The following is a 13673-nucleotide window of genomic DNA, read 5'->3' as shown; positions in this document are numbered from 1 at the left end:
ATGAGTTAACTTGTATCATCTTGATGATAAGAAGCGAGATATATTTGGGATGGCAATCAGAATCCCCTTTGATCGCCCGGTCCTTCAGATAGAGGATGGCACAGCATGTGTAAGATTTTTTTCTTCATACGGGGCTCATGATAATCTGTTTCATTACTCTGGGAAAAAAAGAAAACCCGGCAAGCTCAATTCAGTTTAGAGGTCGGTGATGGAAGCAACTGCACTGAGCGTGGGCAGGTCCGTGCTTATTTGCTGTCGCGGAGGAGGTGGCTTTGCAGCTCGGCATCCAGCAAGATCATGCTTTCATCAGAGACGAGCTCGAGATGATGCTTGTTGCACAACAAGCGAGACGATATCGAGGTGTTCTTGGGAAGGCGTGATTGCTGTGTGGAAAACAAGCGTTGATCTTTGGACCTAATTATGAAGAAGAAATCTACGTGACGAGCATGGGTAAGGGTCTTGCATCCGCTCAACCCGAATGATTTCTTCATCCAGAGCTTGGCAAAGCAGTTTCGGTCAACCATGGGCGTTGACATTCGGTTGGAGACCGAAAACACAGGAAGAGAGTTGGCTGGCCCCCGTGCCTGCCACCTCCGTCGGGCTGGCCTGCCGCCGCGGGTCTTCCCTCTAGAGGCGCTGATGAGCTCTCATTCCGGAAACCTCGAATCCCTAACCCATGCGTCCCTTATCTCGCCGGAATTTGATCGGAGTTTGAGAAGAAAGCTCTGAGATGGGGAGAGAGAAAAATGTGAGTGAGGAGGGATTTCGTTTCACTCGGGGTGAGCGCTTTTAAGAAAGAAAGAAAGTTCGCAGCTTATCAACACATGGCCGGCACCTTGGTGTGTTCGTTTGCACGCGCCGGCCCGAGCCTGCCGGACGGTTCGCTCGATCCGGTGATTGGGTAGCGGTGGGGTTGCATCGCCGCGACCTCGCCCCCGGCCGCGCCGGCTCGCCTGCCTCCTCATTGCCTCGAACCAAACGGGGCGCTCTCCCCAGCGCCCAACGGCGGCCGCGCGCGGCGGCGTTATCCCGGTCGCAGCCGCCGCCGCCCCTGCGGGCGGCGGAAGCAGTAGCCGCCCAAGCTCCTCCAGTTTCCTGTTCTGAAGTTGGTAGGAGCAGTGCTGTTGGTTCAAAGGCTAGTTGCAAAGGTAATTGCGCCGATTTGTTTCTCCAGTGACGCATCTCTAATCAGTACTGCAAGGGGGTGGCAGGATCTCTCTGGCGTCGAGCAGCTTGGTAGGGCAAAATGGTGCCGGACTTCTTGCTTTGCTCCCAAAAATTTGGGCATTGTGATGGTAGGGATATGGAATGGAAGTTGTATTTTATTTATTTATTTATTTATTGTTGACCCAGGGTCACATATCCCTTTCTTTTGAACTAAATTTGCACTTCCGCCTAATTGCTAATTTTCCCCCCTTTAGATTGAGAGACTAAATGAACTAGAGCGGTAACTCAACTACCTATTAGTTGACCCACTGGCACCCCTGTATGTTGGATGAAGTGGAATCTGTTAATTTCTTTTAAGCGTCATGTGGCATTCTTCTCAATCGTTGAGATTATAAGATGCACGTTATTAGCACTTCTCCAATGCAATTCTAATGGCTCTTTTTCTATGTATAATATTGCCCTCCAGATTGGCTTTGCGGTTGGCTGGCAAATTTAAATTTCTGAACAGAATGGACAGATGGATAGTCACCTCTACGCGAGATGTAACTCGATCGGACCGTAGCCTGCAGACAGCCATTTCATCATTAGCTAATACATTCTGGCCAAGGTTAAGCCAGTAGTTGGGTGGTTCAAGCAGAGAAGCCAGATCTTTGCCCAACTGCGCCCATGTGATCGACAGTATAACTCCAGCTAGCGCTGCTGACTATTCTCACTATAATAGAAAGACTGGAGGATGATTTTGAATGAAGAAGTCTTGTGTTCAAATTAATTTGGTGGGACTCCGCTTGAGGACATACCATGTGCCTGGTACATCTTCAGAACAGTTCTCAAATTATTAGCTCTTGCAGCTGCCTTCCTCTTTCTATCCCATGGTTGGTTCATGGATGAGCACCCAGCATTAGCAGCATCACATCCATTCACACAACTGACCAAAAGTCCAAAACAATAGAGCAAATGGAGGCCACAGCAGTGAGTGTTGGCAAAGCCGTGCTTGATGGAGTGCTTGGCTATGCGAAATCTGCAATTGCAGACGAGGTGGCCTGGCAGCTTGGCGTCCAGTGTGATCAGGCTTTCATCAGGGATGAGCTCCAGATGATGCAGGCTTTCTTGATGGCAGCGCACGAGGAGCGAGATGGGCACAGGGTCATCATTACCTGGGTAAAGCAGGTCCGGGATGTGGCCTATGATGTTGAGGACTGCCTCCAATATTTCGCCGTTCGTTTAGGAAAGCCATCTTGGTGGCGCATCCCTTGTACACTGCTTGACCGTCGCCATGTTGCCAAGCAGATGAAGGAGCTCAGAGCCAAGGTTGAGGATGTCAGCCAAAGGAATATGCGCTACCGCCTCATCAAGGGTTCTGACACCAAGACTGCCACTTCCACTAGGCAGTACAGCATCGCTGGTGCAACAATGTTTGGAATGGAGGAAGCATGGAGGCTGCAAGACAAAGCAAAACTAGACCTTTCCCAACTTATCAACATGGAGGGCATGGACCTTAAAGTGATTGCTGTGTGGGGAACAAGTGGTGTTCTTGGTCAAACTGCCGTCATCAAAAGGGTCTACAATGATATGAAAACAACCAAGAGGTTCGGATGCTATGCTTGGATCAGGATCATGCATCCTTTTAGTCCATCGGAGTTCCTCCAGTGCATTATGAGGCAATTCTACGTAGAGTATCTTGAAGAAGCAGGTAAGACACAAGAAAAAACTACTCTTGGGGCTCAAGTTCTAAAGAAGATGGGGATGATAAAACAAAATGCTCTGGTTGCTGAGTTTAATAAGCATGTGAATGAGAAGAGCTATCTGATTGTACTTAATGATCTATCCAACATTGAAGAGTGGGATTGGATTAAAACGTATTTTCCAAACAACAAGAAGGGAAGCCGAATCATAGTGTCCACAGGGCAAGCTGAAATTGCAAGCTTATGCACTGAGCAGGACTGTGTAGTGTACGAGCTCAAGCAATCCTTTGTTGACCAGGATATTTTTGCTTTCTGCGATGAGGTAATATTTACTCAAGTCTCGAAATCATCTAATTAATGCTATCTCTTGCTGTTCTTCTGTATAAATATTTCCGATAGTAAAAGGCATTGGAGCTGCTGTATCTAGTACTCTCTAAGCCACATTCCTTTTGATGGAACAGGAAGGGTTTGCACACCCTACTAGTTATGTATTAATTAAAAAAGAAGTTATGAAGATGCATATTTCACTCTTAAGGATCTTTGCACATATTTATAGTGCTGAAGTGTTGGATTTGATTCCTATCTAAACTTCTCTTTTATACATGGGCCAGATTTTCGTAAACTAAAACAATGATTTGCCTTATACTAACATTATTTATTTATGTGTTTGAGAAAAATCAACCAGCATAATCAACTGAAATGACTGGAATGTTAAAAGGCCAAGATAGGTGCCCTGTTTGCTTGTCAAGCTGTGCTACTGTGACAGTATGTGTGGGTTGTACTAACAAGGGGAATAACTTAGTTTGATCTGCCCATATAATATGCATTGCAATTATGTAACAAATTATGATAATTTCTAAAGTTTGAATTATTTAATTGACGTGTGGGTTGATAACTTGCTTATTAATTATTAATAAGTTATAATTCATACTATTTAGTCAGTATGTATGCATGCTGCAGATTGTATGCTGATTCTGTAGTTTCTATGTGCTTCTCATTTTTAAAGTGTAATATATTACAAGCATTAACGAGATTAACAATGTGGCAAAACATTGTGTACTCGTTCAGGTATCTCAAAGCAGAACAAACTTAACAAGACCAGGGTCTAACTCAAATGAAGCCAGAATCGATACTGACAACTCTGTAGTCGCCAATGATGAAATTACGGGGAATCAATCTGTAGGCGCCAATGACGAAGTGGTCAGAAGGGGCCTTACTTGTGGTGGAACAATTGCAGGTGCTTTGGAGGAATCTCAGCTCATCGGTCGAAAGAAAGAAAAGTCTGAAATTATCAGTCTAATAATTTCGAGTCAAGATGACCGGCAGCATAGGGTGATCTCTGTGTGGGGAATGGGAGGTATTGGCAAAACTATGCTAGTAAAAGAGGTCTACCAAAGCCAAGAACTAATAGATTGCATGTTTGACAAGCGTGCTTGTGTCACTGTTACACGCCCATTCATTCTTGAGGAGTTCCTTAAGAGCCTAGTTATGCAGCTAAAAACGGATTCTTTTGTCTCAAAACAGGGTACAGAATCTTCTAACAAGAAGGACAATATTGATTTTTGGCGTGGCACAAGAAAAGCAATAGAATCCATGAGAATTGAAGAATTGAAGAAAGAGTTGAGTAGGCTTTTGGAAGGAAAGAGGTGCTTGATTGTTCTTGATGATTTATCTTCCACTGTGGAATGGGATTTGATAATACAAAGTTTCCCTACATTGGAGGATATGAGTCGAATCATAGTCACCACAAGGGAAGAGAATATTGCAAAGCATTGTTCAAATAATCAAGAAAACATCATGCTCAAGGTTCTGGAAGACAACGATGCACTTGACCTCTTTACAAAAAAGGTAATTATATGACTAACCATGCAATGATGTTTTACCTTATAAACACTACGCTTACCAATAGCAAGGATATTTAGAACGGAGTGTGACTGTCGCTCCCAATGACTATATGTGCTCACACCTTACATGCACACCTGTACACAATAGATTTATAGTGGTCATATGGTCGTCAACACTCAATATCGCACAGTAGTTATTTCAGTTGCTAGTATTTGTGAAATCCATGGGAATATATGGCTTTATTCAAAATGCAAGAAAAGGTCCATTTTAGACCACGAATAATTCAGTTTGTCCGCTTTAATCCCATGCAGAATTTCGATTTGTTTATTACCCTGAACTATTCAATAGCAGGCACTTCATCGCCTCACCTAATTTTACATGGTTTTGCCAGAATTGATTATTTTTACTAGTGTTGATTGGATGTGCTAGTGTGGCATCGATGTGGACATAATTTTTACCCTATGAACCCTAATGTTATGCGCACACACATGTCCAAACCGCCAGTGCCAGCACCTACTGCTGGCTGCATGCAGACTGCGAATTGCCGCCCTTCTGGACAATTCTTGCATTCTTGGTATCCTGATGAAGAAATTGTGAAATCACCTACACATGTCTAGAACGCGACCAAGCCAGTTAATCGAGTCCCAAAAAATTTGAGATCTGCTGCCAGTTTTTCCATCTAGATCTGCCGCCGCCAGTGATATTCCTGCTGCTCCACCAGCAATAGAAGTTTTTGCTTTTCCACATTCTATCCTGTGCTACCCTTGGTTCAGCCAAAGCACGTCCTCATTATCCTGGCATTGTGCCCATGCCATCACTGTCAGTTCTGCAGGGTCAAAACCATTTTGATGTCAGCAGACCAAAGTACTGCAACTATGGATGTGGGAGAACTTTCTCAAGGAAAAAGAGAGGAACAAGTCCATTTTAATCTCCTAACTATTGCAGATTTGCAGTTGTCCTGATAACCCAAATACCATTTTTCCATCTCATTTTGTCCTAAACTATTCCACAGAGAGTAACATGAGATGAAAATAGTTTGGTGGTAAACTCATATTTTGAGTGAGTAAGAATGCCTTTTCCTGAATAAATAAGGAAACCTACATACTTTAAATTTTGGGTACTTTAAGATCCACATTTTATCTATTACAGGTATTTAAGGGAGCCCCAGATTTGGATAAGCATCCTGAATTGATTAAAGAGGCCAAATTAATTCTGAAGAAGTGTAATGGACTTCCCCTTGCAATAGTCACCATAGGTGGCTTCCTGGCAAAGCAGCCAAAAACTCCCATGGAGTGGAGAAAATTGAATGAGCATATTAGTGCTGAATTAGAGATAAATTCAGAGCTTGAGATGATAAAAAATGTCCTTATTCAAAGCTATGACGGTTTACCTTATCACCTCAAGCATTGCTTCTTGTATCTGTCTATTTTTTCTGAAGACTACAACATTAGCCGGAGACGTTTAGTGCACCGATGGACTGCAGAAGGCTACTCAAGTGAGGTACGTGGCAAGCCTATGGAGGTAATAGCAGATAGCTACTTTATGGAACTCATTGACAGGAGCATGATATTACCATCTCAACAATCAGTTTCTAGTAGGAAAGGAATTGACTCTTGTAAAGTTCATGATCTCATGCGAGAAATCAGTATATCAAAATCAGTGGAGGAAAATCTTGTTTTCAGACTGGAAGCTGGTTGCAGCTTAGAGACACAAGGGATAGTACGCCACCTTACTATAAACAGCAATTGGGAAGGTGATAAGGGAGAATTCGAGAGCACAGTGAACCTCTCCCGCATACGGTCATTAACAGTGTACGGAAAGTGGAGGAAATTTTTTATTTCTGAAAAAATGAGCTTGCTGCGAGTGCTTGACTTGGAAAACACAATAGGTCTATCTGATCGCCATCTTGAGCGAATTGGGAGACTCCTCCTCCTAAAATACCTTTCTCTAAGAGGATGTAAGGGTATTTTTCGCCTGCCCGATTCATTGGGTAATTTGAAGCAACTGCAGACACTAGATATTGCATATACACGAATAATTAAGCTGCCAAAGACCATAATCAAGCTCAGGAAGTTGCAATATATTCGTGCTGGGCGCTTGGGAATTTCAGATTCGTACAAAGAACTTGTGGAGGATTTGCCAAAGCTAGCGCAGGCTAAGTTATGCCTTTTAGCTCTCCGTTCGATGGGATGTTGTGTGCTATGTCGCACATCTCAGCACAGGAAGAAATTAATGAGGGCCGACCAAGACCCAGACAGGCGTGACATATGTGCTTACTGCTGCTACTCCATGTTACCTATTTTGACAAGGCGACTAAACCCATGTGGTGTTGTAGTGCCAAGAGGGTTTAGTAAGCTGAGAGCGCTACACACGCTGGGTGTTGTGGACATTGCAGGTGGGATGACCATACTAAAGGACATAAGAGGGTTCACCCGATTGCGCAAGTTAGCAGTTACCGGCGTCAACAAGAAAAACTGTCAAGAGTTTTGTTCCGCCCTTGCTGATCTCAGCTCCATGGAATCACTATCATTGCACTCAGAAGGGAAGCCAGGTTTACATGGCTGCTTGGATGGAGTGTCCTCGCCTCCTGAAAACCTCCAGGGCCTCAAGCTGGTGGGCAATCTTGTCGAATTGCCAGGATGGATTGGCAGGCTCCAGAATCTTGTGAAGTTGAAGCTACATAATACCTGGCTAACGGACATGGATGCCACCATACAAATCATTGGCAAGCTACCAAACCTGGCCATTCTGGGTCTGTGGACGAAGTCATTCCATGATGAACTGCGACTGCCCCATCTCACTTTCCATCCCGAGGCATTCCTGAGTCTGATGGTGCTGGAGCTGGACTATGTAGATAATGAAGTCAGGTTGGTGGAGTTTGAAGAAGGAGCAATGCCCAAGCTTGAGCTGTTGCTTCTGAAAGAAGAATCGCATTGGATCCGTGGGCTATCATCTCTCCCGAGCCTCAAGGAAGTTCAGCTCCAGGGTCACGAAGAGTCATTCGTGGATGCCATGCAGGCCCAGCTTTCCACGCATCCAAAAAAGCCCGTTTTGAAGAGGCTCTGAGATATTCCTTTGCTGCTTCTCTGTTGCTTTCCTTTTTCTGCATCTGAACTATGTTTTGATGGTGTATCAGTTCCCATTTGTAGTGCTCCTGTTTTCCTTTTTGTAAAGTTGGATCTTAGTGGGTGTCCTGATCAGGAGGATGATCCCAAGTTTTCCGTTTATCTGTGTTGATCAGAATAACTAGCTTGCAACTTGCAAGCTTCATCTTTGCACTGCCAGATGGAAATACATTATGAGTTCAAAAGGTTCTACTGCTACAAAGACTTGTGGCACGTACAACGATTTGTGCAAGTCCCTTCTATTGCTACACTGCATTGGTATAATGGTATGCATAGTCACTGATACTGTGATACATGTGACCATCTTAATAAGAAAGAACTAGGATGATGATTCGATTGGATGTTCGCTAATTTGAGGAAACAGAATCTGGATCTTCTCTGTCACTTGATTCTTTCTTCCTTCTTCATGTTTATATACTTGTAGTTTTCATTGTAAGTACTGATTATCAAAGTTTTAGCTTTTTAATCGATGAAAATTTGTGCAAATATCATTAAAGAAGGGGAATTAATGGAAGAGCTGGCATGAGCTCAAGGCTCTTGATCAGGAAGATACGTCTGTTGGTGGACCTTAGGTGCATTTTCTGAACCTTGACTGAACCAACAACCTTGTGCTGAGTTTTTCAATTATTTTTCGTTGCAGATTATTAGGTCCATCTCTTTTTCAGGTATAAAAGCATCTCCATTTTATTTCAGCAAAGATATGAAGCTTACGGATGCGATGAAATTCCTGAAGAATGAATTTCAAACAACTGCTGCCATATTGTTCTCAGTTCTCAGTGTCACAAATAAGCTTCAGGTGGGTACATTTATCACATCATAACATCTTTGAATATTTTTCGAATTTAGAATGAACTTTAAAAAAATATTACGCCTAGATTCTCCTTCAAAAGTACTAGTTTCAAAATGTTATATGTCATAACTTTGCTTGCATATATTTTATATTCCTGTGTCCACAAACTGAATGCTTGTTAATTTTCAATTTATCATAACAGTGTCATGTGATCAACGACACTTATCTATGACTGGATGAAGTAGTTCTAAAAAAAGTCAATCCATTGGAGAATCATTTTGACATGAGAGTTTGAACTTTAATCCAACGAAAACAAATTATAAAACCCGAGTTGGGACAGATCCATGGAATATTCCATGGGCCCATCGCATCCATGCGCTTCCCCTCCCATTCCCTATGACACGCTGGCCCCACTCCGAATCTGTCCCTACATTTGAACATCAGAACATGCCATCCGCAGATGTCTTCCACCCGTGAGGCTGCGGGTGGGCCCTGTACACCGACGCGTCCACACCTCATTGGCCCGTTGACCACGGCTTCGCGATTCCTCCGAGCTATATAAACCTCCCCCTGCGGCGGCCGCCCCGTCCACCCTCCGTCCCCCTCCTCCTCCCCAGCGCCACTCGCATCGAGACGACCCGCGTCCGCCACGCCCCCGGAAGGCTAGGGTTAGTGGAGCTCCCCCCACCTCAATTTCTTTTTACGCTCATGTTCATCCCCGGTTGATCCCGCCGTACTGTTGCGGGAGATGCGAGCGGCGACGGGTTGTTTCCCCCCGATTTTTGTTTGAATTTTTCGGGCGCGGTTACGTGCTGCGGCTAGATCTGCTTGTCGCTGGTGCTGCTGGGCGTTCTCGTTAGGTTTTGATCCGCGAGATCTGAGATCCCGAGCGCGTGGGGGAGCGTAGATCCGCTCGATTTGGCTGGCATTGTCATGCGGGAACTGAGGATTTTTTTTTTAGCTTAATGTTTGAGAGGTTGGGATCATGGATGGACTAGTTAAGGGCATGCGAGCTTGTTGGTCCGGTCGATTTGGCCGTGCGTGTGCTGGGGAGGGGATCTGGTGTATATGTGGGCCTGTCCTCTGATTGCTGGATCTAAGTTGAGTTCGTCCTGTTGCTGCTCGATGATTAAGTGGGATATCTCGTTAGCTTGCATGTTAGGCGTGTATGATTTGTTCGGAGAGGTAATGCCTTCATGATGCTGGGGAAACTTGTTGATCTGGTATTGGAAGATGGGGTAATATACTTCTGTGGGTTCTGACTTGTTTGGGTTAGCCTCTTGTAGAGTTATAATTGTCATCATTGTTGGATTTGGACATTTGGTTGCCCTGATCCAGTGAATCCTGTAATGCAAGTGGTATCAGATTTAATGTTTCCTTGGTCCATATGGGTGGAGGTCAAAACATATGGACGAATGATATTTTCCCACATTTTGGGGTTTTATATAGTAGAGGTGAAATTTAGGGAACATCAAATTAAGGTTTGTTATAATTGAAAATATTTTTTGCAGGAACTAATTACAATGTTCTCGCTATTTGCTCATGAAGTTTGTAGGCTTGTTTGGTGATTGCATGATCTTTTGTTGTTAGCTACTGTGAATTAACTGAGTCTGTTCTGATCTCAGTTAGCTACTATTGCCCTTCTGCATCACTGCATGTCGTTATTCTGCTTAGATAATAGTCTCTACCGGCTTTTTGAAATTGTCTCATCAGTGTTTTTTCTGGGTATTGCAGTAACTCAATTTCTTGATCAACATGTCGCGGGAGGAGAATGTCTACATGGCCAAGCTGGCTGAGCAGGCAGAACGGTACGAGGAGATGGTTGAGTACATGGAGAAGGTGGCTAAGACCGTAGATGTGGAAGAGCTCACCGTTGAGGAGCGTAACCTCCTGTCTGTTGCTTACAAGAATGTGATTGGGGCTCGCCGTGCCTCATGGCGCATTGTCTCCTCCATTGAGCAGAAGGAGGAGTCCCGCAAGAACGAGGAACATGTCGCTCAGATCAAGGAATACCGTGGCAAGATTGAGGCTGAATTGAGCAATATTTGTGATGGTATCCTGAAGCTGCTTGACTCGCACCTTGTGCCTTCCTCCACTGCTGCAGAGTCAAAGGTGTTCTACCTCAAGATGAAGGGTGATTATCACAGGTTAGGAAGTGGGATGCTATGTTGTCTTGTGTAGTTGAATCCATATAGTTTGCAATTACAACACTAACTGTTCACTTTCTATTTTTTTATTAAAGGTACCTTGCTGAGTTTAAGACTGGTACTGAGAGGAAGGAATCTGCAGAGAGCACAATGGTGGCTTATAAGGCAGCTCAGGTTGGTCCATGTTGTCACTTCCATAACCTGCTTGCATTTGATTGTTATTTCTGTGATAGTATTCTTCCATCATTTCCAAGTGACCATTGTTTTTCACTTTTGACTACTGGACTGATATATTCTTAATGTGACTTGCCATGCAAATCTATAGGATATTGCACTGGCTGAACTGGCACCTACCCATCCCATAAGGCTTGGACTTGCACTTAACTTCTCAGTGTTCTATTATGAGATTCTGAGCTCTCCGGACAAAGCTTGCAACCTAGCAAAGCAGGTAGGTATTGCATTTATCTTTCGATTTGTCGTACAAGTTTCTGAGTTGTTATTATCTTGTTTCATTTGTTTGAATCTAGTCTGGAATAAAACATGCAAAATTGCACTTGTTATGTCTTCCATAGTTCATCAGAACAGATGGCTCATGTAGGGCTTTAGTTTGAGTTGGATTGTGATGTCCTGTTTCAGTGCAACAGTTGTGCATCTTGTCTATGGTGACATAATTACATATTGCATTGTTCGGTACAGTGCTTGGTTCTTCATACGTTGGTATGATAGGCATTTGGCGCTTATTTGCTACGCATACTAATCTAGGAAGCAGTAAAAACCTTGCTAGCAGTAGTAGTAGTTCTCTTCATCATACATTTCTTAATATTGTTTTTTCTATAATGAGCTATCGAGCTAGAAGAATTGCATGGTATTTTCCCCTGATTGAGAAGACTGAATTAGTAGAACAGTTTATTTTCTAGGTGTTACAAACGCATGATACAACATGACATACTATTCTTTGCAGGCATTTGACGAGGCTATCTCCGAGTTGGACACCCTTGGAGAGGAGTCATACAAAGACAGCACCTTGATCATGCAGCTCCTGAGGGACAACTTGACCCTCTGGACCTCCGACCTCACGGTATCTCCGCACTGCCAAACTTGAGCTTGTCTAAATGAATGATTGATGCCTACTCCTGGAGTATGGTGCTGAGGAGTATAAATCTGGATGTATAATATGAATTTCTCGGTGGCAGGAGGATGGTGCTGAGGAGGGCAAAGAAGCCCCCAAGGGCGATGCTGGTGAGGCTTAGTAGCCCCTGGTAAACCTTGATGGATGGTTCGGCATGTTTTTCCTGTGCTGCTCGAAGCCGTGCCCTTGCTCCTCCATGGATTCCCTGACTCCGAGCTTCATGTAGTAGGCTGGTAGTGGTCGGATTATTAGCCCCATTGCTTTAGTTGGCACTGGGTCCATTTGGACTGATGCTATTGAAGTCGTCTTTCTTGTTTTGCTGTTGCAATTTGTTGCTATTGTGTTCTGTTCCGCGTTCTTTCTTTCAATCGTTCAATGCTCTCGTTTTGCTTTGGCAAACACGTCTGGTCGTCCTGATCACGTGATTTCGTCACCAAAGCCAGCCGTTTTGTGCTCAATCGACCAAGCTTAGAGATGCCCTTTTCTCAGGCATATCATTCGAATGGTGTTTAGTAAACCCTTAAATTGTTTAGCGTAACACTGAGCAACCATTCCAGTCAAAAACATTGTAACTGCAACTTGATCTTGCTGCTAAATATAAATGGTGCGTTTTCATAGCTCTTTTTCGAACCACCAGACGGACGGGCGGGCGGATCGATCGGAGAAATCAAGTCTGCAACGTGCAGGATTCCTCAAAAATCCTCCATCATTGGCAGGTATCTAGAGTATTTTAAGTACTTACCTCCGTCCTTGATTATTTGACGTTTCGGACAGCTTAACACAGACAGTTTGCTATAGACAGATCACTACCAGCCTACTACATGAATGCTATAGACAGATCACGTGCTCATGTATAAGACAGGTTTAGTGAATGGTATTTATTAGAATTTTTTTTACCACTCTTAATTTGTCAATTTGTCTGGAAAAAGCAAAACGAAGCTATATTTCTTCTGCCAGCTGAAAATTCTCATGAACTGAAAATGAAAACTGTTCTTGCCTCAAAATATTTCTTCTGCCAGCTGTTTTCTTTTGACAGTACACGCATTTGTTGATAACAAATAGGAGTACAAAACATACCAAATATTTATAATGAACAACACTTTAAAAACTAACAAGGGTCCCCGACCAGTTTTGCTTGGAAATTGATAACCCTGCATCATTGACCATCTGAATGTCAATCTGTGCACAGCTCAAGTTGTCAGCTACCAGATTCACTGGGCCAAATAAAATGATCTGACTATAACCAGCTTGTCGCCATTCTCAGGCTGAACACGTTCAATACACCGAAATCTTCCAACAATTCAATTCCAGACACCATGCTTTTCCAGTGCTCCTCCTGATGTGAGCACATACTCATACACACCAACAGGCCACCAAAGATATATGATTAGCATTTGATTGCAGTTTTAACATTCTACTGGCACAATTCGTCTCCTGATCTGCAATTGGCAGCAACCCGTCAATGCTAGCAGCAGTTGAGATGTATCCCAAGTTTGGAATAGAGCAGGTGGCGCCGCGGCGGTCATGGAGAGATCAACTGTACTTGAGCTCGAATTTAAGATCCAATGAATTTTCAGGTGAAATACCTGAAAGAACTGTCCCAGATTCATGCTCTGCAATATTTAAGTAACAACAAACTATCTGGTCCTGCACTATATTTTCTGGGAAATTTAACAGCCATGTACTTGGATTTGGATAATCCAGAGTGGGACACAACTCCTTTTATTGAATTAGAGACTTTTACACGAGCATCTTTGTGTGGCTCCACCGGTGGTTGGAGAAGAGGGC

At 43.7% G+C, this 13673-nt stretch overlaps 2 protein-coding genes across 7 annotated transcripts; both read left to right on the top strand.

Annotated features, from left to right (window-relative positions):
- Positions 1-57: 57 nt before the first annotated feature.
- On the top strand, positions 58-8627 carry LOC117862171 (disease resistance protein Pik-2). 6 transcript variants are annotated; one of them, XR_004641905.2, is made up of 5 exons: positions 58-1295; positions 1634-3171; positions 3918-4697; positions 8317-8391; positions 8513-8627. XR_004641905.2 is itself a non-coding variant. In XM_034745696.2 (4 exons), the coding sequence occupies exons 2-4, from the start codon at positions 2122-2124 to the stop codon at positions 7758-7760; spliced, it is 3747 nt and encodes a 1248-aa protein (XP_034601587.1). In that variant the 5' UTR covers positions 58-1148; positions 1634-2121; the 3' UTR covers positions 7761-8051. The 6 variants fall into 6 exon arrangements, 4 of the variants coding, with proteins under 4 accessions (XP_034601587.1, XP_034601588.1, XP_034601584.1 ...); XR_004641906.2 differs by having other exon boundaries at positions 8485-8611; XM_034745696.2 differs by lacking the exons at positions 8317-8391; positions 8513-8627 and adding an exon at positions 5844-8051 and having other exon boundaries at positions 58-1148.
- A 494-nt stretch (positions 8628-9121) lies between these two features.
- LOC117862173 (14-3-3-like protein GF14-C) lies at positions 9122-12284 on the top strand. Its single transcript, XM_034745700.2, has 6 exons — positions 9122-9277; positions 10344-10756; positions 10852-10930; positions 11082-11204; positions 11718-11834; positions 11950-12284. The coding sequence occupies exons 2-6, from the start codon at positions 10365-10367 to the stop codon at positions 12004-12006; spliced, it is 768 nt and encodes a 255-aa protein (XP_034601591.1). The 5' UTR covers positions 9122-9277; positions 10344-10364; the 3' UTR covers positions 12007-12284.
- The last annotated feature ends 1389 nt before the right edge of the window (positions 12285-13673 follow it).

This window comes from Setaria viridis, chromosome 6, assembly GCF_005286985.2.
Source record: "Setaria viridis chromosome 6, Setaria_viridis_v4.0, whole genome shotgun sequence".
NCBI classification, from domain to species: Eukaryota; Viridiplantae; Streptophyta; class Magnoliopsida; order Poales; family Poaceae; genus Setaria; species Setaria viridis.
Note: the sequence above shows the minus strand (reverse complement) of the source record. Positions and strands in the feature narration are given on the sequence as shown.